The sequence below is a fragment of the Phycomyces blakesleeanus genome (genome assembly GCF_001638985.1).
Source record: "Phycomyces blakesleeanus NRRL 1555(-) unplaced genomic scaffold PHYBLscaffold_23, whole genome shotgun sequence".
NCBI lineage: Eukaryota > Fungi > Mucoromycota > Mucoromycetes > Mucorales > Phycomycetaceae > Phycomyces > Phycomyces blakesleeanus.
In genome coordinates this window covers 794,049-821,561 of record NW_017265156.1, presented here as the reverse complement: position 1 = coordinate 821,561, position 27,513 = coordinate 794,049, and the positions used below count along the sequence as shown (strand labels likewise).

Genomic DNA, 27,513 nt, shown 5'->3' with positions numbered 1-27,513 from the left:
GATGTACTGGAGGCCAGTCAAGACAATGCCACGTCGCACACAGAACCGAGTTCCAGTGCTGCGGACAGCTCTACTACCCAAGGAAAATCGAGCCTTCGTGGCTTCCCTTCTGACGCCCAAGTACCTGGCCTGCACATGTCGACGTGTGGACATCTGATGCACGCGGAGTGTTTTGGTAATTACCAGAGCACGGTTGACAACGAAGCCCAGAACTTTCTGGTAAACCTTTTGCCTGGAACACTTGTCAAAAAACAGTTCCTGTGCCCACTCTGCAAGGCCCTTGGCAACACACTTCTGCCAATTGCCTGGAAGGGTAAAAAAGAGATCTTCCCGGGTGTAATATCTCCACGAACGGGATATGGCGAGGGCGTTGTCCAGACCTTGGAAGAGACTCTTGAAGAGTTCAAGAGAGCAACCGACCCTGACATGACTGCACAAATTCCAGGCGCATTTGTGAATGATGAACGAGAGGATGTGTTTGTGAATCAAGACAGTAGCATGACCATCACTGATGTAGACAGCCTCAAGCCACTTTATTCCCAGCTCATGAGAACGATCCGTAATACTGACGGAAGAAACGAAAAGAAGCGACACTTGACCACAGCCCAACTACAGAGCCCTGGGGTAAACAATCCTATCCAAATGCTGATGCAATTCCAGCTACCTAATCAACCAGGAGCAGTTGCTACTATGATAGCTGGTGTGCCCCAAGTCTCAGCACCGTCTCCAAACGAATCCCCCTCCCTTTCTCCCTCTGCCTCCCCATCTTCTGCTTCCTCACCACGTCTGCACACACCATCAATCAAGACACCAAATGGCTTACTCTACAACATGTATGCTTACACAATCTCGGCCATTGAGATCCAACAACGCGGAGTAGACCGGTCGCGTTCCAAGGATCTGACTATCGAGCACACCGGGACGTTTTTGGATGGGATCTCAAGCCATTCACACTCGGTTCTTAGACTTCTTGCAAAGACTACCGATCTCCTGCCACGTATCATGGACTCGCGTGAAGACAAGAAAGAAAAGCGATCGATGAAATACCTGGGTCTTCAAGACTTGCAGAATTTGACCGGTGCCAAGGACACGACCGCACATCTGCCTTTGTTGTGTGAAGACACTTTTACGGTACTCACTAGACTTGGATTCACGACCCATGGTACTGAAATCGAACCCCATCATCTGGTTCGCCTGTTGTTCCTTGCCGAGTTGACCAAGATTACGATTGCGTTGATGCAAGATTTGACCGGAAGTGACGAACTTGAGAACCCTCGTGTCCAGGCGTTACTGAAGCAACAGGAATCATCATCATCATCATCGACTGAATCCTCTAGCTCGTCACTATTGTCATCAGACAACGAGATTGATGTTGCGCATAGATTTGCCAATGGCCTAATGGAGCTGTTGGGTGTACCGGAAACGTTTGTACAAAAGTTCTTTTCCCAGATCTCGCCAAAGACATATCTGGCCTTACTACACACATTCACTCTGCCGTTCCTACGCAAGACTCTGTTGCTGATGGTGGTTCATTTTGGATTTATTCTTCAAAACACCACAGACGATGAAGATGATGAGGAAGCAAAAGACAAGACAGAAGGCGAATCAGGCACCAGTTCTGCTGACGAGTACAACCGCCTGCTCAAGATCTTGCGTCTACCTCAACTAAAGGAAGTCTTGGCGCTTAAGTCATTTGAAGAGAATATTGTCAAGAGCTGGTGTGAGGCATACAGCGTGTACTCTGTTGGAGTGGCTGACCCGATCTTGACGTCCCAGACACCTGTGTACTCGCAACTTGTCAGCCTCTCGCTCAATTTACCGATCAAATTCTCGATGGTTTCCCTTCCTTACCGGATAGATAAGCTATTTGAAGAGAGTCTGAGAAGAGTGTGTCGCAAATGCAAGAGTCTTCCCGAATATCCAGCTCTTTGCTTGGTGTGTGGTACCTTTGTCTGTGCACGCAGGATATGCTGTACCGAAGGAGACTATGGCGAATGTAACACACACATGAGAAGGTACAAGATAAAGAAAAGAAAGTAGAAAAGTAAAATACTTTGGTTATTAATTTATTGATTTTTTTGTTTGGATATTTGTAGTTGTAGCGGTGAAATTGGTATTTTTATGGTTGTAAAAGAGTGTTTTATTCTTTTACTTCATGACAATGGTGGTACAGTAATGAGCACACCATATCTTGATTCTCATGGTGAAGCTGATCTATTCCTTCGGTAAGATATATTTGCTTGATACAAAAACAGCGATGGTAAATGTTTGCTAATCTGGGTATGGTTGTTATGCATTAATTCGTAGACGCGGTACTCCACAATATCTCAATGAGAAGAGATATGAGCAGATCCGTCAAATGTGGCTTTCGCATTCAATTCCTGCATTTGTAAGAAGACGAATGGAAGTATCAAACTCATACACTCGCTGGGAATCTTGGTAAAAGAAGAGGAAAGAAAGAAAGTCATTTTGACTTCCTTCAAATTAATTAAGAAGGATGATTTGTACAATACATATATAATATATAATATAAGAGAACAAAAAATAAAATAAAGGAATCTTTTTTTAAAGAAAAAGGCTTGTTCTTTCTTTTACTCTTTATCTTTCTCTTGTATATAGTTTGATATTAATTCAATTCAATTCAATTCAATTCGAGAGATGTTGTATGAATAATGTAAATGTATATGTATATGTGTATATGTGTATGAGTGTGTATGTATGTGTCTATGTATATAAAGAGTGTGTATAGAATATAGATACAATCATGTAAGCCTTGGGATTATGTGTTTAATAACCTATAGAGAAAACATCCCAAAGGTAGATATGATTAGTAAAAGGCCCCGGTATCATATATATATATATTTAACAACTTACAGCATGAGCAATCGAATGGGCATTCAGGTGTATCTAACAATCAAATATATTAGCCTAAATCCAATATCTTATTTTTTTATAGAATTATCATAGCAACAAATTACCTTGGCCCAAACCTATCCGAAGATCCTTGTCGTTGACATCATACAATGGATAACCATCATCTGTAGTTCGCTCTACAATGATCAAACATTAGTTAATTAGTTGATTTTAATATATATATACTACAATATACTTACTCGCTTTCTTTCCCCGAGAATCACCAAATCTATCTTCTTCCCCGTCTTTAGAGGGAGGGGGAGGGGGAGCTTGTCTTTTCTTGAGGTTTTTGGCAGCTGTCAATTCGGCAAACACTACTTCCTCGACCTTGCGCATTTCTGTTTCAGTCAATTCCTTGACTTCTTCCTCTTCCTCTTCCTCTTCCTCTTCCTCTTCTTCCTCATCATTGTCTTCTTCCTCTTCTCCTTCTACTTCTTTTTTGTCTTTCTTGGCCTTTTTGGTTTTGGTCGATTCCTTTTTAGTTTCGGCGGCAACTATAGCCTGTTTCTTTGCCTTTTTCTTGGCATTCTTGCTGACAGGTGTAGGGTCGACGGCTACCTTTTCAATCTTTGTTGTTTTGCCTGAAAAGATGTCATCAATGTCGGACACAATGGGTTTTTTGGGTTTTTCCTGAGAAGGAATCTCCTTGGTTTTGTTTTCTTGACAAATAGAAATGCTTGTTAGAATCACATTGCTTTGAATTTATTTATTTTTTTGTATATATTATCTTACTAGTTTCTTTTGCCATTTGTGATTGTCAATTGGCTTTCTTTTTTTTTGCAATGTCTAAAAAAAAATGACAGAAAGAAAGAAGTAACAGTCTAATAATATATATATAGGTAGAGACATAAAAGCCACACTTGAGAAATAAAAATTGAATTACTGGTGAAACCCCCCTATTGCACTATATTGAAACTAAAAGAGATAGCAATGATACAATAAGACTAATAAGATTAGAAACTTTTTTGTTTTGTTTTGCTTCTAGCAAAAAAAAGTTATTTGATATTAGCCTTTGGATATATGTAATGTTTAGTATATAGCGCAAGATACTTCTTTACCTAGTCTGCATAAAATATTAATATATTCATTGTATTTGCATTACCACTATTGTTTCTGCCTTGAATAACTTGATAGCTAGAGATAGAGACATTCTTTTCTTTTCTTAAATTACATTACATTAAGATGCCTAATATTGTTTCAAAGTGATAAGTATATGCATGCTATGAACAAAAAAAGGTGAAAGCAAAAAGAGCAAATGTTTACATCGTTTGCTGCTTAATATTGTTACAAATTTAGTCTATAAATCATGATATAAAATGCCTCTCCCAAAAAAAAAGCAGTCATTCAGGTTTTTTTTTAAAAAAAAAATCATATATATATATATTTCTTTAATTTTTCTTCATCTTATTATTTTATTTTTTTCATTATTGCTATTACTATTTGGATTTTTCGAGTCCTAGAAACATAATTGTAAAGATGTATAGTGTCAGGGAAGGGTTGGCTCGATATGCAGTAGCTGAGGTGGAGTTCTTTAATGGTATGTCGCCACAAGACAGAAAGATGATCACAGACAACGGCAGCCAGACGCTTGAAGATTGCTTGCTGTATGGAGAAATAGGGTTTGTGGTTGCTGGACTGAAGCCATGTGTGCTGGTTCAGTTTAGCTGCCCAGAGCGAATGAACGGACTTTACAGACAAAAGGTTATCGACCCCTTGGCAGACGAATTGGGTCTGCGGACCAGAGTATTGGGTTGCCTGGAAAGTGAGGAGATGAATTTGACAGGTGGATTGATTGTGGATCTTGTTGAATGCCATGAAAATAAAGATAAGAATAGAATTGTGGATGAACTGTGGAGTTGTGGATCGACTATTGGTGAGGACAGACTGGCTAGGATTCTTGATTATCCAGGATCGTTACCAAGGTCAGAACAAGATATTTTGACAATGCTAGAGGTTGCGTATGTGGACAGTCGGCGAGGATGCGTGGTGACGACGTTTGCTGCCCAGACCAGAGAAGAACAGAAAGTTAGAACCCACTTTGAACGCTATAGAATGCAATGCAAAGATCTATTTGGCATTGATTTGCAGTTAATTATCCGCCGCCCACAGCTATAAAAAAAAATATTCTATGTATTTGATACAATATGCTTTATTACAATTGAACAACACTAAACACTACATTGCACTGCACTGCGTTGCATTACATTAACTTGCATTATACTTTACTACATGAAATAGAGTTGAATGTATATGGTAGATATTAAAATAAAATAAAATAAAGTACTCAAGATTACTTTATGGTTGAAAAGCAATTTATACAATAATAATTAGATAAATTAGGGCTAAAATTTAAAGGCTATAATATAAAAATATGAATATATTTGCTTGTGCATGTGTAGCACAGGTAAATACAAAGATGCACATATATATATTTTTTTTCTTGTCTATAATTTCTGATTATATTTAAATCGCCACTTTGAATATATAATGTCCGAATAGAGGACAAAGAATAATTTTAAAAAAAAATTATTGTAGATAACGTAGATTCATTTGTGTGCTATATATATTTTTTTGGTGGTTTGACTGAATTGTACAATAATTTCCTTTTTTGGATAATATTTAAATACCAGCAAAAAAAAAAAAGAGTGAGAGAGATAGAAATATGAGCCAAAATAAAGTAGTGTTTTTTATATATATATATATATATAAATAAGATAGACACAAAAAAGATGTGTATATATTTTTATTATAAAAAAAAAAAAGAAAAGAAATTATGTTGTTGTTTTGTATGTGATGTGTTGAACGGTATATATAGAGAAGAAGAAAAAAAAAATGAAATATATAAAATAAAATAAAAAATTGGATTTTTTAGTTATAGGGATTAGTCAAAAAAAATTTTCCTCTTAAATAAATTCCCCCTTTTTTTTTTTTTAAGAAAATAAAAAAAATAAAAAAAAGAATAAAAATAAGAAGAAGAAAATGATGATGTATGGTATGTGTTGAACATATACAGGGCTATTATTTCTACTATTATTCTTATATTACTTTTGATTTTCTTTTTTTGTTGCTATCTTTCTTAACAAGATAAAAGAAAAATAAAAATAAAAATAAAAATAAAAAATAAAAATAAAAAAGGCCGAAGAAAAATATATCAGACAGAAGAAGATAAATACATAAAAGAAAAAAGAAAAATATAAAATATAAAGAAAGCTCTTCAATCTTCAGTTAATTGTGGTTGACATCCGAGTAAAGAAGAGAGCGGAGGATCTGGCATCTTCTCTCCAACATACCCAAGAACCCATGCATCTGTTGAGGATTCATTCTGCTCAAGAGTCCCTTGAATCTCGAGTCATCAAACTCGGACCACTCCTTGTTGGATTGAATTGGAGGAGAAGGCAAGGCAATCGAACTAGAAGACTGGAAACACGCCAAGACAGGTGTAGCCAAAGGAGTACCAATAGAAGGAGTGTTCTGGATCTCAACATTGGTTGATAACTTTTCATCAGTCTTCTTCTTCTTATTCTTCTTCTTTTCTGCCTCTGTCTCTGCCTCTGTCTCTGTCTCTGCTGTCTCTTTCTCTGATGACTCTTCAGACCCTCCTTCCTGATTGTCTTGATCAGCTGTAGATTCCCAATCACGCTCTCTCTTGAGCGAGTCCTTACGAATGGCCAGAGGACGGTCGCGCTGTGTGGATGTCAATGTTGATAGAGATTGAGAGAGAGGCGAAGATATGCCAGATACTGCTGGTGAGAGCTTTGGATAGAGTCCACAGGTGTTGCAGACTGGTTCACCACGTTCGTTCTTGCGCCAGACAGGGCTGGATTTCTGCAAGCAACTGACACAGTGCGAGTGTTGCTGAGAGGGATGGAGAGGGGCAGGCTGGAGAGGGCGGGTCAGATCGGCAGCTGAGGTTGGGGGTGTCGGCAGAGACGACTTTGAGGGTGATGCTGGTGTAGGCTGCTTTTGGCGGATGTGGAGAGGACGGTGGGTACTGTATTGCTTGTAGTATAATCCACACGCATTGCACAACGAATGTGCTCGATCAGGAGTACGGCGCCACAGGGGGGTCTTGGTGACATGACAATTGAAACACTCGAGCTGGCGTGGTGGGCGGCTAGACTTGTTCTTTTTGGCAAGAGGTACCTGCTGAGCGGGCAAAGTCAAGGCAGAAAATGAGGCAAGATATTCCTTTTCTTCCTGGGCTTCCTTGGCCTCCTTGGCCTCCTTTTCTTGTTGATGTTGTGAGAGAAGTGTTTCGGTTTCCTGGATAATATGATTCAAATTCAAATTCAAATTCAAATTCATATTATGTTGTTGCTGAGCATTGCTGCCATCTTCTTCAAATCTGACAAATTGTTCAAAGTCTTCGATAGCAGAATCCAATGAGATTTGATTAAGATGATGAGTGTTGGTTTCATGTGCCTGAGTTTCTTGCTGCTGCTGTTGTTGTTGTTGTTGTTGTTGCTGCTGGTGCTGGTGCTGTTGTTGGTAGAGGAGAGAGAGAGATTCAAGGACAGCTACGGGTAGATTCTGGAGAAAGAAGCCATCTGGGGACTGCTCTAGGGGACTTTGGATTGAGGAATCATCAGTGGCACTCTGGGGTGAGGGGAAATTGGACTCTGATGTTGGCGAGGGCAATGGATCATGGAACAAGTTTGCCAGCAGAGGATCCTTTTCAAAGTAGAGATCCGTCGAAGGCATCAAAAGATAATCCTCAGTATCGTTCATTGGCCAAAAATATAAAATATAAAATATAAAATAAATCAATAGAAAATAACAATATAAAATAAAAAGTAAAATAAAATAAAATGCAACCAAGCAACCAAGCAAAAGAGCAGGAAGTGGGTTATAAAGAAAAACAAAAGAGAAAGAGAAAGAGAAAGAGAAAGAGAAAGAGAAAGAGAGGTGTGTAAAAAGGTCTTGTTTATTGGGGTTGACAACTTTTCTTTTTTTTTTTTAATTTTTTTTATATATAATAATATATAAAAATAAGGTTGGCTATTCAGATTTTTGGCACACTAATTTTAAATTCACGCTTCATATATATATATATATATATAAATTTCTATATAAATATTGATGTGTTCTTCTTCTATTAGTATTTTATATGTCTTTTTATATATATATGATGAATTAGTTGCCATGACAATAGTATAATAGAGTTTTTATTTAAAAGAATATTAAGATTAACCTTATTATAAGCTTACTTTTTTTTTACTTTGCCTTACTTTTATTACTATACATGTATATGTATGTACATGTACATATTTAAAGAACACACACACACACATATATATATATATATAAATGTCAGCGATAGTAGTGATACTAGGGATCTTAGTGATACTAGTATTATTATTAGTAGTAATCGTAGTAGTGGTGGTATATGTTTATATATGTGTGTGTGGGGGGTGAGGGAAGGAATTGAAGTGTAATAATATAAAAAAAAAATAGATGTTAGAAGTGGTGAGTCACTGAATTGAGCTTTCCTTATTGAATCCCTTCATGGTTTCACTCACAGACAACCTATTGGATGGCGCAAGATTTACTGGTGTACACCAAAAAGAATTAATAATAATAATAAAAAAAATATTCATTCATAACTATTTACGGTTCCTTATCGGTCCAATCAACACGCACTCTTTCTCTAATCACCACCAGACAGCCAGCCAAAATTATAGTTTCCAATTTGAAAATTGTAACTGTAATTCCAATTCAAACTTTTGTTTTGTTTTCGATTTATGGTACTTTATATAATGGTCTCCAACATTATGTATGTGTCTTATTGTTTGATGTGATGTATGTATGTATGCATGCATGCCAACTTATACAAAATATTAATAAATTCACTAGTGAATCTGATGTATTTGTATCTACATATTTTTTTTTATTTCTTTCTTTCTTTCTTTGCCTTTGAAAACTATTGCTGTCCAATCAATTTGTGAATAGTTTCATTGTCTTTTTTATTCTTCTTTATATATTTATAATATGATCTGTTCCAAGAACCAAAACGTCGTACATATCACTGTGAACAAATGGCAGTATTTAAATATCCGACATTTCAACTTTCGTCGTTAAGTTTCGCGCCTTGCGACACCTTTCTACAGGCCAATAGATACTTGGTATAAAACCTTTAGTGTTACAATTGGTTCCTTGTACCTCTTGGGAGGGTTCAGAATCCTTGTTTGGAAGTTACAGATAGAATTCTGTTGAAATTATATATGAGAAGTTTCAGATCGGATGGCTATGACTTCCAGATAAGGTATTGCATATCTTTAAGACTTTTCGAGGCATTTTAAATACCGAGCATTTAGAGAGTGCTTTGTAAAGCAATTTTAAAGAAAATACATATGCGGAGATATAAAGTATGTAGACGACGAATGTAACTCAGATATGCGAACTTTTTTCGCGAAAGGATCTTCCATCAAAGAGAAACTGCGTGTTGTATGGCATGGACCCATCGCCAGAACGATTTCAAATAAAATGTCAACATTGGTAAAGATAAAGGAGAGGTTAGAAGGGTATCATAAAAAAAAAGAAGCAACACTTGCTTTATCTGAAATGTAAATGATAGCAAGAATCCCAACTCGCTACCAAGTATTGATATCAAATGCAGATTCGTCAAGAAGACCAAAAACACAGATACATACATACAAAGTTCGTCAGGAGACTCACGCTTGTATTTCCTTTTTGTTACAAATCCAATCGTACTGCTCCTCAATATTTTCAGGTACTGTTTCTTTCGACAGAATGAAAGGTAAGCTTTCTTCAAAATGAGAGATTATATTCGCTTCTCATGAAATTATGAGCCGTGGTACGTGAAACTTTAAGATCCTTGAATTCCTTCAATAAATACTCGGTCTCTTGGAAAACAGAAACAGGAATAGTGATCGAAGGATTAATATCAATAAAATTGATTAGCAGCCAGTTTATGTTCTTCACTCAAGATGCATTTACGACCAACTTGCTTAAAAAAACGCAGAATAATGAATAATATCAAGACATATGTTGTATTGCTTAACCCATCTCTGAGCAGTTTGAATGTAAATATACTCAACTGCTTTGCTGCAGCTGAGGTACCCAAACACTTTTTTCAATCTTTAGGTCGAAAAGCCTAAGCCTTATCCTGGGCAGTATGGCGCGCATAATCACGTTTTACGCTGGCTTCTTTTATTCGAGCGTCTTTAATTCTCGGCTGTTATGTCAACATTGGGTAAGCCCAAGAAGGTTTTTACTAGAGGCCGTACTTTCTCAAGTATTCAGTATGGGTTGCAATCGTTTCAAACAATATATTCCGTGGCTTTAGGACCCCTCCTCCCAACTTTCATCAATGACATTTTTACGTCTATCTTCCAAATAAAATAAAATAAAATAAAATATTGTACTAATATTAAAGATGTAACAAAAAAGCAATAAAATAAAATTGGACCAAGAAGAAAAGATGGATCTGCTTTTATATCATTTTTCTAATAGAAAAAAAAAGTGCCAGGAAATGATTGAGACATGGTATCATTTTTGAAGAGTTAAGCGATCTATGATTTCTAAGAAAAAGTTGATTATGATTGGTTGACGATGTCGTTCTTCATTAGTCTGCAACATTAATTTTGGCTGGCTGTAATTTCGGTTCTTGGAACCACAGTAATTTTATAGCCCTTTGCTTCTTCTTTTGTTACTATTATTTTTATAATATGAAATGCTATACACTCACAATCAAAAACGTTTCGACCCCCGCAAAAAATGCCTAAAAAAAATCGAAAAAATAAAAATAAAAACATTGTTTTCTCCCAATATTATTAATCAAATCCAACATGCAAGACGCAAATTCATCAGAAAACACCCACGGATCATATGAAAAGGCCGATCCCTATAAATACGGATGCATCATGTACATGCATTTAGCAAATTACGGGGCGACCCAGATTTCATTGGTGGTTGGCATGAGTCTGTCAACTGTCAAGTACATCATTAAGAGAGTGGACGAGACAGGATCGCTCGAGCCAAGAAAAGGGTCCGGACGACCTAGAAAGATTGACGAGAGGACAGAAAGACACCTTGTTCAAATAGTTCGTAAGGACCCCTTTGCCTCATTTTCTAGGCTAAGGGCTTCCTTAAAGAACATGGAGGTATTTGTCTGCAGAAAGACAATAATCAGTTGTCTGAAGCGTTTGGGCTTCGGATCATATATCGCAGCTCACAAGCCAGCTTTAACCGAAAGCCACAAGAAAAGAAGGCTGGAATGGGCCCGTGAGCATGTGAATTGGACAGATGACCAGTGGAGAGGTGTAGTGTGGTCAGATGAATCACGGTTCACAGTTGAGCGTAATGATGGAGGAGCTAGAGCTATCAGGAAAGTCGGTGAAAGGTTCAAGGAAGAAAATATCATCGAAGGAACCAAGTGGGGGAAGGGTAGTGTGATGATCTGGAGCTGTTTCTGGGCCGGTGGTTTTGGCCCTTTGGTGTTCCTAGATGGTAACGTAAACCAAGACCAATACGTGAACACTTTGGCTCAGAACTTCCTCCCTTGGTTCCAAAATCTTTCGCGGGAACAAACCAGGAGCTTCGTGTTCCAAGAGGACAACGCCAGCTGTCATACTGGGTCGTACTCGAGGTGGTGGAAAGATAGCCATGAGATCCGAGGTTTTGACTACTGACCCGCTCAAAGCCCGGATCTCAACCCCATCGAGCATATCTGGTGGGCTCTCGAGAGGCGCATGAGTGACGAGAGGAGGACCAGTATTAACAATGTTGAAGATCTGAAGGTTGTAATGCAACGAGAGTGGCGAAGGATAGGTCTCGAACTTTCGTCAACTTTGGCCGGAAGCATGCAGCATCGATGCCAGGCTGTAATTGAGGCCAAAGGAGGTCATACAAAATATTGATCTTTTATTTTTTCTATATTTCAATAATAAACATATATATAATCTTTTATTTGAAGTTTGAATGCTTTAGCTTTTATTACTGAGGAGCAGTTGCATGTTGAATACATGCCATGATTTCTCTCATGCATTTTTTGGGCTCAGAGGTCGAAACGTTTTTGATTGTGACTGTATAATTATTGAATTGAATAAACGCTCGAAAAAAAAAAAGGTACACGGTGGAATGAGATTATCAACAGAAAAGGACATTAAGTGACGTGACACCCGACTATACTGCCTGTCGTACAAGTCAACTCACGAACCAGGCTAACCAGGCCAATTAAGTAAGGCCAACCAAGCCAGAACAATTATATAAAATTCAGTGTAAAGAATTGAATCACCTACTATAACCGCACATACTTTTATTTATGTCTTTCTTTCTTTCTTTCTTTCTTGTACTCCCCCCTTCCTCTTCCTCCCCCATCCTTTTCCCTACACACAGTCAAAGTTGTTGATTTTATGTGGATTTTATTTTTCACATGTCCATCTACTTTTCACCCTCCCCCAAAATCTATATTTTCATAATTTTTTTATATATATATATTCTTGTGATTTTTATATAAAAAGAGAGAGAAATAATAAATAAAAGTAAAACGTTGCACTATATACCTACCATGATTTTCAGCTGCCAAACCCAAACCAAATAACGATACTCACCACCAACAGACCAGCAATAAAAATCACAAGAGAATCAATCTGTCAATTTCTATTTATTCTTGATTTACCCCACACACACCTTATATATCAAGTGTTTTGTTTTTCATTTTGTGCGTATTGAATCATGTACATATAAATATAAAATATATAATTAAAAGTGAAAATTCAAATTATACTTTGATCTTCTTTCATTTAACTAAAAATTCTGATCAATTTTTTTTATATATAAAAAAAAAACTTTAAAAAAAAAAAGATTTATTCTTTTTTTATTCTTTCTAATCTGCCCAAATTTATGCACCAACTACTGTGCACAGCAACAAGAATTAAACACACATATACATGTAAACCTATATATTCGCATGTGTGTATTTGTTCCCTAAATATATATATATATATATATATATATCACAACAACTCACAACTCACAATTGGTCTGTGCATAAAACCATATTTCTATTTTTGGAATTTCACAACAATAACAAAGAATTAATGGTTTATATCTTTTATGTTATCTATGCTGCTTATATACAATCATAGAAACTTCTTTTTTTTTTTGCTTTTGAGTATTACTAGTAGACAGGACTAATTGATAACATAATCGCTTGATATTAAGTGGTCTGGAAAAGGGTATGAGATATAGGAGGACAAGGAAAGGCTTTCCTTTCTCTCTTTGCGACTCAATTACCCACACCAATAAAATAAAAAAGAAGAAGTTTTGAGTCGTGCTACTTTTGCTTTGGGTCTAATGTCATTTATGGACAGGTCCATAAAATGATCCACATATCAACTGTTCGTCAAAAAAAATCACTAGGAAATCCAACATTTTGACTACCCAAAAATGCTTTCACAGGAACTACAAAGCCAATCGCCCAATGATTTAAATTAAAACTAACCAATAAATACATATATATATATATTAATATATTTTTGATTACTGGTCATCTTAAAGTTCTTATCTAATAACCCCCCCTATCACCTCTACTTCAAATTGAGTACATTTTAGCTTATATATAAAAGAAAAGGCGATTTTAAAGAGAGAAAGGTTTCTATAGACAATGATCAAAACCTCAAGAGCTCGATTCTTCAAAAGCAAAAAAAAAGCATTTTATTTACTTGCTTATTTTATACTCTTGGAGCGAATACAAACAATAGAGTCAAAGCAACGATCAAAGCTTGTAATAATTGTACTGCATATTAGACTTTATAAATATATATATATATATAATATAGTTGCTTTATCTGTAAGAAGATAAAGCTCAAGTTTATTCAGTTGAGTCTTTGGAAAGATGTGACATAAAAAAAAAGTTGATATGTAGCTTATTCGAGATTAGAAATCAAAATCAAAATCTGACGGTAATTTTCTACTGTGAAACTATATTATATCAATACATTCGATATGTATATATGTATATATGTATATTTCGCAACACACGATTTCGTTTGGACACTATGGGAACTAAATGGTGGTCTTGGCATAAATCGGTCTACCGTGCCAAAAGTTAAATAAGTAAATAAATAAATTACCAAATGAATCGAGAAGAACTAGATCGTCTTCTGCCCAATAAGGCATATGGAATACCAAAAAAAGATACGGGAAATAAAATAGACCAGCTTTGGGATCCAAGGGACGGGTCAAATGGGAATACTGGACCCAGTGGGAACAATGTTCATTTTGTATGACGAATCTCGGTCTCTACCTGCATGGAAAGGACATAATGATAGAGCCAAGTGGTGTATTCAGAGAGAGAGAGAGAGAGAGAGAGAGAAAGCTTGAAAACGGGCACACACACATATATATATAATGTGCGACTTTTGACAGTGAAATTGGTGTTGAAAATGAAACTATGGTTATGGAAAGACTTTCTTTTTTTTATTATTATTTCATTTCATTTCAGTGCTCTTTTTGTCTATATATATATTACGACAGATAAAAACAGAATATTGGTTGTTGTTATCTAGAATTCAGTTATGTTTACTAGAACAATTTATACCAAGCCATATAAAATCAAATAGAACCCATAGAATCCATTTTGAAAACCTGGCCGGTACACAAAGTAACATTGTGCAAGAGAAAAAAAAATAAAACAAAGAAAAAGACCATTTGAAAGTTGTGTTTTGTTCCGAAACCCAAAAGAGCTTTTTAGTTTATTTTGCTGCCCCTTCTGCCCATTACTCCTTTTTCTATCGATATCGCTTTCTTAGTTAAGGAAGGGAGAGAATACATTATTGACTCTTTTTTTCTCCCTCTTGATATTTAGTATGTTTAAAGCATAGATATCAAAGTATATTATATATAAAATATGCCACAGTAAATACAGCACAATCATTGTAACTCTATGATGTAATGCATGTGTTTGTCTATGATGCGTCAAATAGATCATGCAAGATATACATACACACATATAATAAATCTTAAAACAAAACATAGCCATCGAATTCAAAATATATATGTATATATATTATTGTTATCATCTTATCCAACAGTAAGAACATTTCAAAGTAAAATAGGGTTCTTCCTTTTATTGTGGTTTTGGAAAGACGAGTACAAGAAAGTTACCGGGTATTAAGAACCGCATACAAAGGCAGGGGGGATAATTTAATATTTATCTATTTACCTAAACACACGAAACTCTTGTGGTATTTGTTTGTTTGGGTGTGTGTTTTATTCTTTTGATTGACTGTTACGATAATTAGATAAGACATTACTTTATTGGAAATCGGAAACGTACTTTTTCCAAAAATTTCCGTAACCTTTTTTTCTTTCTTTCTTTCATCAATTGAAGCTTATGCTCTTAACGATTTCTTTTGGGGAGAGTAAACCAGCTTAAAGTCATGCAAACCTTGACAAATCCTGAAAGAAAGAAAGCCAAAAAGAAAAAAAAAGTAAATATCATCTTTGTTATTTTATATATACTGATTGTCTTTAGTGCGAAACAGTGTGCAATTGACTTTGTACGTCCAATAGTAAGAACATTGTATTACAAGATGTACAATACAGCAAAAGAATATTACTCTAATAGACATTACATATCGGTAAAAATGCAAGGAAAGGGTTCTGTACAATCAAGACATAAAAAAAAAGTCCGATGCATATACTAAAATTTTGTGGGTGTGGGTATGGAAAAGGTTTATCAACATACTCAAAAGGCTACAAATTATAACTCATATCTTTATCCTTTCCAAACGACCAAAAGACCAAACGCATAATACACCTGAGGTATTAACTAGATCTATATGAGACGCCCTTATTTTTTGCGTGGGTAGTTAGTTGACCAAAGAATGATTGGGAATGTTTTCTTTCAATTGGCATGTGAGGGTGAGGGGGGGCAGAGTTAGAGGTCATCCTCTAGAATAAACCAGGATAAAAGAAAATAAATAAGCAAACAAACAGAAACCAAGCAACGATTAATTTGTAGCCAGTAAATGACAAACAAGACAGTAATACTAATAAGAATGTTGATACCAAGGGTTAGAAAGAAAAAAAATCAATTCGTGGAGTTTCTTTTATCAATAAGAGTGGCTGATAATTCTTTTTTATTTTTTAAGGATGACTCAGAGCATAGAAAGCTATAATGCTCATATGGAATCCCGGTATTATATAGACTATACTCATCCACAATTACTCATTTACATACGTAAATATGAAGCCTTAAAAGCCAATATTGTTAATGAGATTTTGACAGCTTTTATAAGCATAATGTATACGGTGTGTCTGAACGTAAATATTTTCTCATAGCGCAAGTAATTGTAAGTGGCGTTTATTTAATCGTCGAAAACGCGTATTCTAATTCAACTTTGTTTTATTACGTAAATAAATAAAACAGAAAGTCGGAGTATAAATAAAATGATTCAGAACGCAAATCCAAATATAAAAATCCAATGAATTATTGTGAGTGTATAATGTGTGTTTGTATATGTAATGTATGTATATATTTAGATACATACATGTCTTAAAAAAAAAACGACAATTTGGCTCGGAATCATCATATATTGGGAAATCATGCTTCTAACCAATCACACCACGACCGCGTGATTGGATAGCGGATTTTTGGAATTTGTATAAAAAGACGTAAGTCCCAGCATCCTTCCTCTTCCCCTCCTTGGCTTGGATCATCCACCTTTCTTTCCTCTTCTTTTATATATTTTATTTATCTCTCTCTCTCTCTTATTATTATTATTATTATTATTATTATTCCTAATAACAATAGTAATAAACACCAAGCCCTACAACACAGCTCCACACAACTCTAAAGACAAACACCCACAAATATGCAGATTTTCGTCAAGACACTTACTGGAAAGACCATTACTCTAGAGGTCGAATCTTCAGACTCTATTGATAATGTCAAGCAGAAGATCCAAGACAAGGAAGGAATCCCTCCAGACCAGCAGCGTTTGATTTTTGCTGGAAAGCAACTAGAGGACGGCCGTACTCTCTCTGACTACAACATTCAAAAGGAATCCACTCTTCACTTGGTGCTCCGTTTGCGTGGTGGTATGCAAATCTTTGTCAAGACTCTGACCGGAAAGACCATCACTCTAGAGGTCGAATCTTCAGATTCGATTGATAATGTCAAACAGAAGATCCAAGACAAGGAAGGAATTCCTCCAGACCAGCAACGCCTGATTTTTGCTGGAAAGCAGCTAGAGGATGGCCGTACTCTTTCTGACTACAACATTCAAAAGGAATCCACTCTTCACTTGGTGCTCCGTTTGCGTGGTGGTGGTAGTAATAGCGGTGATAACAACAACAACAACAACAACAATAATGATGATGCCGACCAAAAGAAGATGACGACTACAACAACTACGATCAAGGCAGTCTCAAGAAAACAGCGATGTGCGTTTGGTAGTTGCTCAGACAAACCAGTCAAGATCATTGGTGATTGTCGATACTGCCAGTCTAAATTTTGTGCACGTCATCGTCTCCCAGAAGCCCATGTGTGCGTCAATCTCCTGAGTTGCAAGCAGGCAGCTCATGAACGAAACAGTATGAAATTACTCAGCGAGCGTTGCGTGGCGAGTAAAGTATAAATAAATAAATAAATGGACGAACGAATAAATATATACAAGCATATTATCCCCTTACCCCACCCACATCCCCCCCCCCCTTTTTTTTTATTATTTTATCTTTACATCCCACCCCTTCTTTTATTCTATTCTCTACCTCTTTATCTCACACTATCTTACTCCCTTCATCAATAAACACATCATCGTATACACCTCTTGAACACATGCAAATAAACAAATATAAATATAAATATAAATATAAATATTATTTATTGTACAGATAAATGAAGTCATCTCTGGAATATTCCTTTTTGTGTAGACACACACACACACAAAAACATTATAGTCGTCATCATTGGTACGAAATAAATATTACTTTTTATGGTAATAACTTGACCTGAGAAACCCAATGATAGCCAAACCTACCTACCTACCTACCTACCTACCTACTTACTTACTTACTTACATAGATAGATAAATAAGTGTGTATATTTATTTATATAATAATTAATAATGCAAGACATTGTTTTTCGATCTTACTGGTTCTTTTGTGATATATTAATAAGTGTAATGAATTACGTTTACGGTAAGACATATGCTTTCCAATTTCAGATTGACACACTTGTAGTGTTCTTTTTGTACTCTCAAAGAATCTATATCCATTCCTTTTCATTACTAAAGAAAAAAAAAAGACAGCGGTATTCTATATACACAATGAGGATATGCATTAGATAGAAAGTTAACCGAGATTCATATCATTATAATGCTCTTCTGAACAAAAAATTACTCAAAAACCAAAAACCAAAAACCAAAAAAAAAGGTGCATCTTTCAAACTCATATTAACGCACATTTTTTTGCACACAGTAAGTGAGTAAATGATTTCTTATATAAATATATAAAATAGCATATAATTCAATATAAGACATTTATAATTCACTTTGAACCAATAATGCTTTTGGCTTGTTCGGATGATGGTTTTAGGTGTGTGTGGGTGTAAATTTTGCAGGCTGTGCATTTTCCGTGTTCTTTAACTTTAAACTGCGTACGGCCCAACCACAACTCTTTTACAGCTTGAACTTGCTCCTAGAACATTCCAATAAATTTTTATTTTTAATTGCTGGTTGTTAAAAAATATTGTATCCAGTCGGAAAGGTAAAAAAAAAATGTGTATCGATGAAAGTACAGTGAGAACGGTAAATCGTCACTTTTCACAAAAATTCATGTCCCTTTGGGTCTACAGATTTTGTCCTTTTGAAGTGAAAGAAATATCAAGTTAAATCAAATTGACCTAAATGATACTTCTTTTACATCTTTATTTTGAAACCATTGTGCTTTATTCCTTCACACTATTGAGAGTCTCGTAAAAATGAGGGGAAAATGTTAGCTCTATCTATGTTTTTTCTTTAAATGAATTGTTTTGATACCCTTTTAAAAATGTAATATTCAATTGAATATTGTCCATATATATTTATTTAAGCATTTCCATTTGGAATTGGAGGTAAAATTTACCCATGTGCATCCATTTTAGTTTTCGGTCCAAAACAGCTATTTTGTACACTTGTAAAAAGCGAGCCTCCCTTCACAACTGATTTTCTTTGCACATTCTAATACCCGCTAAAATCCTAACACATAAGTAAATCGCTTTTTATTGGTCTGTAATTTTGATGACGAGACAATGCGAGGATACATTTTTGCTTTTTATTCTACTTCATCTGCAGTTGGCAAAACATCAACATCCCTCTCTGTTTACTTTCAACACAAATAACATAAAGGTTGTTGCCCCCCCCCCCCCCCCCCTCTACTAAGTTTCGATCTTGCTCTATTGACATCTTTAAAAGTGAGAGCTGTTAAAGCTCTGGACTTTAAACCCATTGAAATCACGCTGCTTGTAGAAAGATTAACCTTATCTTTAACACCGTATACCTTTTTAAATTGCATATATACTGGGGGTACTCAGCCAGATTGATCAATCAAATTTTAAATTAAGAAAGTAGTATTATTGGTCTAAAATTGTAATAGCGACGATCAAAATTTGATCGAAAAACGTACGGCTCTCTGACTGGCTGAATTCTTATTGTTTCTATCTTTCTTCTTAATAGATTATCGCTTTTTTTAAGGGGACAGACTTTCCTAGTGGGAGACAGCACTTTGATTCTACCGGACCACAAATCGTGACCTTTTTTCCGGCATGAAATAATTCTATTTGTTCCCTAAGCACACATAGTATTCGTATAAAGACTCTCTTTTGTGCTTTTCAGAAAAAAAAGGGATGAGAAGGAATTACTTACCAGTTGGTGGTGTTATACTCTGAGAATATAAGTAGGTAAAAGAAAGGCAAAGACATGATACGCGTGAGAAGGCCAATACATAGTAAAATATTTAACAAGATTGCGTCACACTCTAATGACAACAACTCATACTGTTCTGCATAACTGGCTATTGATATAGTATATATGCGACTAATTATTATTTCTTTATTGTTAATTCTAAATTTAAGACACAAACTGCTGTTAATTGAATATACAGGTTTTGTTTTTCGTATGAGACAGTATTTCATTATTAAGTTACCCAAATACAGACTTTAACCCTTAAAAGAATGAGAGTTAGGTGTCTGGAGAGAGAGAGAGAGAGAGAGAGAGAGATTAACACAAAATGTGGTGACAAAGTAGTAAGCTAATGTGTACAATAAATATATTACGTTTTTCCAGGACACATCGTTTTGCCCTGAAGGATTAGAGAAAGGTACCAGCCCAGACAGGTAGTCATAATTAACTAGTCCGGTTATATAAAAACGTCGTTCCCCATCAAGGAACGTCGTCCCCGTAAGATTACTGGCGAATTTATTAAGGATATTTTAGAAGTAATCGAAAAGGAAGTTGATGTAAAGTTGGGGCAGATAGTTGCCGTGAAGGAGCTTGAGCAAACCCTTAAAGCCAATAAATACATGCACAAGGTTGACAATATATTGCCAGATCTTAAGTCAAAGGAAATAACACTTTGCTTCTTCGAGAGTCTAGGTGCATATTGGCTCAAAGAAGAAATAAGAATGTGCAAAAGTCTATTCTATTCTATGAATTTTGTACTTTTGTCTTTTGGTGTCTTCAACTAAAATTTGATATCATTGACTAAAACTCCCACAAGAATTTTATCGATCAATCTGGCTGAGTACCCCCATATATATATATATATAAAGTAGGAAGAGGAATAATGAGAGAATAGGAAATAACGTCGAGGGAAACAAAAGTAAGAATAAATAGAGACATGTTAGTGGTAGCTATGGTAATTGTGGTAACTATGGTGATTCATCAAGATTTGTACAATTATTAGTAGGAATATTTAGTATTTTTTTTACTACGATTCTAGTGCTTTAGCATGAATGACAAATGGCGGCCTACAAATATATAAATCGCCCTTTTGGACAATCATCAATCCAGGTCATTGGTCAGACCGAGTCTGCGTAACAACCACAGGGTTTTTTTTTCTTTATCATATATATCTATATATAGAAACAATTAATGGTGACACACACACATCTAGATTTGGACAACAAATCGAGAATTGTTTTTCTGCACTTCTTTAACAAGTAATCTTTTAATTAGATTAGAAACCAAAAACCAAAAACCAAAAAAAAGGATCATCAAAATATTGTCTGTTTGTTTGTTTGCTTACAAATAGTACACAAATCATTAGTAATTTATAATGCAAGATATATTATAATATAAAATATCGGGCCCATCTTATTCAATTTTACCAAACAAAATATGGCTTCTTTGTCTTACTTCATCTTCTTCTTTTATATAAGCGTACTCACACACATACACGCGTACGTGATCAGTATAGCCCTTGAGCACAATTATTAGTAAAATTTCTCAGAAAGGGTAAATTCATCAACGCCTTACCTGCACCTTCATATTACCCACCGATCCCTTTATACATATATACAAATATATCTCCTCTTTGTCCTTATTCTTGTCATTGCTCCTTTAATATCCCTTAACCTTCATATATGTATATATAGAAGATATATGTCCAATTATAGAGTGTTGTAACTTGTATAGAATTGCTATTGAAATCCAACCATCGTTTCTCTTTAAAATATTAATACTAGTATTTGGTTGTTGTTGTAGTGATATTATTTTGGAAAATGTATCTTCAAGTAAAATACAAATCAAAATCCAAATCCAAATTCATCCCGACCCGGGCATTCCCTAGTGCCAATAATATAATCACACACACAGACATGTTTATATCCACACATGTGTATCCTTATGTATTTTTTATATATATAAAATATATATACATATAAAAGTTTTATTGTATATTACATTACATTACTATATTATATCTACTTGCTTATTATTTTATATATTAAAAAAACAATAATAAGAAACAAGAGTATTAAGTTAAGCTGGAGCAGCTCCGGGTACTACCGATGGACCTCCGGCAACACCAGTTCCAGTGCCACCAACTCCAGTAGCAGCACCACCAGCAGACCCAGCACTCAGAACATGAGCAGCATGGCTAGTCTGGACAGACGAGAATCGGCGCATCTCTTTGGGATCCATTCCCATTCGCTTGCCCTTGTGCAACAGTCTCTTACCGAAATTGTTGTGCGAACCTTCCATAGACTGTAGCGAACGGGTGCGGTTGGCGTAGTACCGAGCCGATGATGTTCCCGACACTGCCGATGGGCGGCGTGAAGTAGGAACCACATCGTGAACCCTGTTGCGCTCATAAAAGTAACGCATAGTAAACTTGACAAGATCAAGAGGCACAAACCACACAAAGTTCCAGATCCATGCAATACCAGCCCAGCCCCATCCACAGCCCTCAATAGACGTAAATCCCCAATCCGCATATACCGCAATAAATGTTGCCACCAGCTGCGCAACCACAAACGCACACATCAGCATGATCGATGGCCGTTCCATAAAGAAGAACCCGCGCGAACGAGTAATGAAAATTAAACCCTGTGAGATCGTCGATACCTGTAGGTAGACCGCCGAATGGTACACTCCATAATTAGGGTCGGTACTACTACGTACTCCAAAGTGTCTCTCAAAGAAGGTCGTCTTGTACATCACAGAAAAGAATGCAACAGTCGACGCGGTCAAGTAGAGCCCATATACAACTGCATATGAGAAAATCTCTCGCAAGTTCCATGAATCAGGGTACGGCGAAGGCTTCACGCGATCAGTAGAAATCGTCATGATCGTACCATCGTTGAGAATAGCCAGAATCAGGACCATAAAAGGAGGAAAGTCAAATTGGAATGCCCAGATCAGGATCGAAAAGCCGATAACAATACGAATCGTCACAGAACAGGTGTAGATCGAGTAGTTGCGCATACGCTGGAAAATCTGGCGTGATCCGATAATTGCCTCAATAATAACAGACAGTCCTGGCTCAGTCAACACAATATCAGCTGCAGAACGAGCCGCATCAGATGCATCGGCCACAGCTACTCCCACATTGGCCTTGGACAGAGCAGGCGCATCATTGACACCATCACCAGTCATGGCTGTCATATGGCCTAGGTTCTGAAGACGCTCGACAATCTCATACTTGTGCTCAGGGTAGACACCTGCAAAACCATCAGCCTGAAGTACCATGTGATCTACGTCAGTGTAACCCGATCCTGGTGGAGGTCCTTCCTTGAGAGTCTTGGACAAGAACATGTTGTCTCCCATGCCAAGACGACGGCCGGTCTCTTTGGCAATCGCAAGCTGGTCACCCGTAATCATCTTGACTTGAACACCTAGTGCAATAGCACGCTCAATTGTCTCCTTGGTGTCAGAACGAGGGGGATCGTAAATGGGAAGCAGACCGATGAGGCGGAATCCGATACCTTCGCCTTCGATTTCACCACTTGGAACCTCGTCAATGGCAACAGCCAGTGCACGCAGACCACGACGAGCAAATTCATCCACGTCATTGTTCAGGCTCTGGACAATATTGTCATCTTTTTCGCGAGTACAGAGTTCAAGGATAGTGTGCGACATACCCTTGGTCACACGGTAAGTCTTGCCGTCCTTGAGGTCCTTGTAAGTAATCTGGGTACGCTTGATAACAGGGTTGAAAGGCTTAAATTCGAGTTCTTCGATTCCATCCCGGGCCTTGCTGGGATCTGGCAAAGAGTGAACAATACAGAAATCAATGGCATCCTGGTTCTCTGTGCGAGAAGCATAAGCAGAGTAACGAATGATGTCTTCGCCAGTGTAAGGACCATAGGTCTTGATGGTCGGCTGGTCAACAATAAGCTTGTTGAGCGTCAGGGTTCCGGTCTTGTCGGAGCAGAGGATTGTAACTGCTGCCATTTCCTCAATGGCCGTGATACGAGTGACGATGGCCTTGTGCTCTGCAAGTTGCTTGGCACCAATGGCCAATGTGACGGACAGGACGGTCGGCATGGCAATAGGAATACCACCGATGAGCAAGACCAGAATGTTGTCGATACCTCGACGATACTCGTAGCGGAATGCAGCGTACTGTACGATAATTACAACGACCAAGAAGATGCCGATTGTGCACAGGCAAAAGTTACCAATGTGGGCCAGAATGGTCTGCAAGTGGCCAACATCATCGCCTGCTTCACCCACAAGTTTGGCAGCCCGACCAAAGAAAGTATTTGTGCCCGTACCAATGACCACGGCCTCGGCTTCACCTTGTTTAACAGTAGAGCCCGAAAAGACCTCATCTCCAGCATTTTTTGAGACCGGAAGTGATTCACCTGTCAGAGCAGCTTGATCAATAGAGACTTCTCCATGAGCCTATGAAATATAAATACGCAAATACATAAATTAAGAAATGAGAATGAATGAATGAATGCGAATTTCCGAATTATTATTGTTGTTATCGTTATTGACATTATTAATTTATATAATTAAATTGGAGACTAATTGTATCACTATGACATTATGATTTTGTACAATATATATATATATCTGTGTGTGTATGTTTTTTTTAAAAGGATAAGATTAAAAGTAATAATAAACTTACGGTAATAAGACGAGAGTCTGCCGGAACAACATCACCAAGTTTGATACTAATAACATCACCAGGAACCAGTTCGGCTGCTTCCAGAGTTTTCCATTCGCCATCACGCTTGACTTTACATTCTGGAGCCAAAGACTCCATAAGAGCCTTTACAGCATTACCGGCCTGACGCTCTTCCAAAAAACCGATGATGGAGTTTGCAAGCAAAAGAAGGATAATACCAATAAAATCTGGGTAATCTGGTGGACGATGGTTACCATTGGACAAGGCGATGGCTACAATAGCAGCAGCCTCCATGACCCATGACAATGGATTCCACATGAAACCTAAGAACTGAAGGACTGGATTGACCTCTTTTTGTTCAAGTTTGTTGTGCCCAAACTTTTCAACACGAGCTGCTGCTTCAGTTGAGGTCAGTCCTGAAGAATTCGTCCTAAATTACAGAATATACATTTTTTTTATTAAAATAAGAAATAGAAAAAAAAGGACATATAAGAATAAGAATAATAAAAAGACATAGTGGTATGTATGTTTGGAGAATAATCCGAAATATTTTATTGTTATTATTATTATCATCATATAGGAAATACGTACTGCAAAAGTTGAAAGATGTCCCCGGGTTCCATAGTAGATAAATCATATTTTTCTTTGTCGTACAGCTCTTCTACTGTCAACGACTTGATATCGCCGTTGACATGCGAAGTTTGATTAACCTCCGTCATGATAACGAGATATTAATAAATAGTGTGTGGGATTTTAACAGAAAAGAAAAAGCTGTTTTGTTGTTGCTGTCTTTTGTTCTCCCTTTCTCTATTCGAGTAACGGTGTTCGAGTGCTTGGTAGTTGGGTTGTGTATATACGTATATGCGTATGCGTATGGGTTTGTATCAGATTAATTATAATTATTAGTGTCTATGTATATATGTATATATTTATGTATGTAAATAGTATAAAAGTAGTAGAAAAGAAAGAAGGAATATGCTGATCTTGTTTGAAGTAAATATTTAATAGTAATGGTAGTGGTAGTATCAGTAGTATTGAATTAATCAATAAAAAAACTGGCGCTCTGGAAATTTACAAGCAATGTTTAGGGCCATTTAATATGAATCATTGCCTATAAGACATAGGCTAGGAGCATTTATTTACTAAAAAATTGCTACAGTAAAATCCTAGAAAAAAAAACATGGGTTACTTTGGGTATTATTGTACTTCAATAGTAAAATAATGTTGTATTTAACTGTCTATGATCTGAATAGATAAATCGAATTAAGTGCATTCGTTTATGTTATCTATGAGCTCTTTACTACGGTTATTGCCATCACAACAAGCACTTGACCATAATGAGAACAATAGCCCACCAACTCAATTAATATTGTATACAAGCCACCTTGGCAGAGATGCATAATCAGCTTTTGAATTATGCAAAATATATATTTATATATGTAGTCTGAGAAATAAATAATTGACTAGTTCGCAAAGGAGTATACATTATATAATGCGTATATTATTTATATAGTAATGATAATATAGCTGTCTTTTTTACCTAATTATTCAATGGTCAATGGCTTTGTTGTCCTTCTTATTCTCTTTGAACGAAAGTATAGGCACTTTGAAGAATAGCAAACGTCCCCACATATACACATATCTACATCTACATATACAAATCCAAATTGAATTGTCTCTGTAAATTTCCGTTCAAGTTTATTTCGATTTATTTTATTTGTCCTCTCCATATTTCTTCACGCATTTTTATATTTTAATTTTTATACATTTTATTTTGGGTGTGTAGTAAATTTTACTTGGATATAGGATTCTTGGGATTCTCTTCAATCTATTTACTACTATCATTTCTCTATTACTACTATTAATTATAATATTATAGTTATTATTGTAACCAAGGCAAAAAAGTAATAGAATAAACCGGATTTTATGTCAAAGATCTTTTTAAAAAAATGAAAACTTAATGGGTTTAACTAGCGGAACGAAAGTGAAAATATCCAGACTAATTTGAAGCCTCTTTACTCTGTTAATTCTGTAAAAATAAAGAATGAAATAAAGTTAATAATAATTAAAAACCACCTTGACCTGCTATGATCTTGTAATTTTACAAGGTCAATTCCACAAAAGTTAATTGTGGCTCATGTACCTTAATTATTGATTTATTGCTATATTCTGAGGGTTAAAAAAAAAGGCATAAAAGAAAAAATAGGCCAATTATTTGTGGAGAGATATATATGTTTCTAAGAAAAAAAATTATATTCTTAATAAATTGTTCCAATAGTGAGATCTCATCTTTCCAAGTATTGCTTTTCAACAGCGGTAAATCTTAGTCTAGACAGAGAATCTGGGGTGTACAATACTCTTCAATGATAAGCCCATAACCTTCAAAAAACCTCCCCTACAAGAACTCATCAATAACTTATTTGCCAGATACTCGGGGCTAATAAAAGGAATCTTTCAGTACATTGTTATAGATAGTTAAATATATTATTTGGATCAAAATTTGTTTACCAAAAAGATCATCTTAATCCAAATGGAAAATTAAATACTGAAAAGCAGCTATGAATCTAAAATAGTTAAGCAAATATTTTTTTGACTATATAACCTGGTGAGGTATATAAGGATCCACCATCTAAAGGCTGTTTGACATTGATTTCTTAAATATTGGGCAAAACATCCCATCTTTTTTTACTCTAAACCCCCTCCCCCATTTACTAATAAAATTCTAGATATTTGAACCACACAATCATATTTGAACCCAAAGTTCCCTCAGGACATACACCTAAAAAAAGTTAGGAATTAACGTTATTTTTTTCAATTAATTAGAGCTGTGCGGGAAGTTGGTCGATGATGGTCGGTGTTTGCCTTATCATCTCGTAGTGGAAATATGGGTATTGACACCTTTAAATCTATCGATAGCTCCATGGATATTTGTCTTTTATTGATGTGTTTTCAAATTTCATTAATAAAATGCGTGGCCCGAAAATTGATCTTACTGCGATGGCAGGTTTTGTAAAATCT

The 27,513-nt window shown here is 36.1% G+C and overlaps 8 protein-coding genes across 8 annotated transcripts; 6 read left to right on the top strand and 2 right to left on the bottom strand.

Annotated features, from left to right (window-relative positions):
* Window positions 1-4,389: 4,389 nt before the first annotated feature.
* Window positions 4,390-5,028, top strand: PHYBLDRAFT_67155 (hypothetical protein; the record flags this gene model as incomplete). The annotated part of the gene is made up of 1 exon (XM_018441746.1): window positions 4,390-5,028. One exon carries the CDS (start codon window positions 4,390-4,392, stop codon window positions 5,026-5,028), a length of 639 nt encoding a protein of 212 aa, XP_018287101.1.
* Window positions 5,029-5,781: 753 nt separating this feature from the next.
* Window positions 5,782-7,750, bottom strand: PHYBLDRAFT_78717 (GATA-type zinc finger transcription factor; the record flags this gene model as incomplete). The annotated part of the gene is made up of 2 exons (XM_018443384.1): window positions 6,204-7,750; window positions 5,782-5,831 (listed from the first exon to the last, which is right to left on the bottom strand). The coding sequence occupies exons 1-2, from the start codon at window positions 7,639-7,641 to the stop codon at window positions 5,782-5,784; spliced, it is 1,488 nt and encodes a 495-aa protein (XP_018287100.1). The 5' UTR covers window positions 7,642-7,750.
* A 668-nt stretch (window positions 7,751-8,418) lies between these two features.
* On the top strand, window positions 8,419-10,219 carry PHYBLDRAFT_172893 (hypothetical protein; the record flags this gene model as incomplete). The annotated part of the gene is made up of 5 exons (XM_018436888.1): window positions 8,419-8,466; window positions 9,051-9,175; window positions 9,255-9,425; window positions 9,488-9,670; window positions 10,018-10,219. The coding sequence occupies 5 exons, from the start codon at window positions 8,419-8,421 to the stop codon at window positions 10,217-10,219; spliced, it is 729 nt and encodes a 242-aa protein (XP_018287099.1).
* Window positions 10,220-10,721: 502 nt separating this feature from the next.
* Window positions 10,722-11,906, top strand: PHYBLDRAFT_172892 (Homeodomain-like DNA binding domain-containing transcription factor; the record flags this gene model as incomplete). Its single annotated transcript, XM_018436887.1, has 2 exons — window positions 10,722-10,980; window positions 11,863-11,906. The coding sequence occupies 2 exons, from the start codon at window positions 10,722-10,724 to the stop codon at window positions 11,904-11,906; spliced, it is 303 nt and encodes a 100-aa protein (XP_018287098.1).
* Window positions 11,907-16,616: 4,710 nt separating this feature from the next.
* On the top strand, window positions 16,617-17,519 carry PHYBLDRAFT_39921 (hypothetical protein; the record flags this gene model as incomplete). Its single annotated transcript, XM_018440136.1, has 2 exons — window positions 16,617-17,211; window positions 17,308-17,519. Exons 1-2 carry the CDS (start codon window positions 16,755-16,757, stop codon window positions 17,517-17,519), a joined length of 669 nt encoding a protein of 222 aa, XP_018287097.1. The 5' UTR covers window positions 16,617-16,754.
* Window positions 17,520-18,659: 1,140 nt separating this feature from the next.
* Window positions 18,660-20,605, top strand: PHYBLDRAFT_67150 (hypothetical protein; the record flags this gene model as incomplete). Its single annotated transcript, XM_018441745.1, has 3 exons — window positions 18,660-18,689; window positions 18,974-18,994; window positions 20,306-20,605. 3 exons carry the CDS (start codon window positions 18,660-18,662, stop codon window positions 20,603-20,605), a joined length of 351 nt encoding a protein of 116 aa, XP_018287096.1.
* Window positions 20,606-21,742: 1,137 nt separating this feature from the next.
* PHYBLDRAFT_160038 (hypothetical protein) lies at window positions 21,743-22,418 on the bottom strand. Its single transcript, XM_018434104.1, has one exon. It carries the CDS (start codon window positions 22,407-22,409, stop codon window positions 21,900-21,902), a length of 510 nt encoding a protein of 169 aa, XP_018287095.1. The 5' UTR covers window positions 22,410-22,418; the 3' UTR covers window positions 21,743-21,899.
* A 3,257-nt stretch (window positions 22,419-25,675) lies between these two features.
* Window positions 25,676-27,437, top strand: PHYBLDRAFT_67148 (hypothetical protein; the record flags this gene model as incomplete). Its single annotated transcript, XM_018441744.1, has 6 exons — window positions 25,676-25,708; window positions 26,023-26,090; window positions 26,375-26,399; window positions 26,470-26,549; window positions 26,774-26,811; window positions 27,319-27,437. The coding sequence occupies 6 exons, from the start codon at window positions 25,676-25,678 to the stop codon at window positions 27,435-27,437; spliced, it is 363 nt and encodes a 120-aa protein (XP_018287094.1).
* Window positions 27,438-27,513: the final 76 nt, after the last annotated feature.

Coding starts and splice junctions, on each gene's coding strand:
- PHYBLDRAFT_160038 (XM_018434104.1), bottom strand. CDS start 22,409: ATGCTGATGTGTGCGTTTGTGGTTGCGCAGCTGGTGGCAACATTTATT.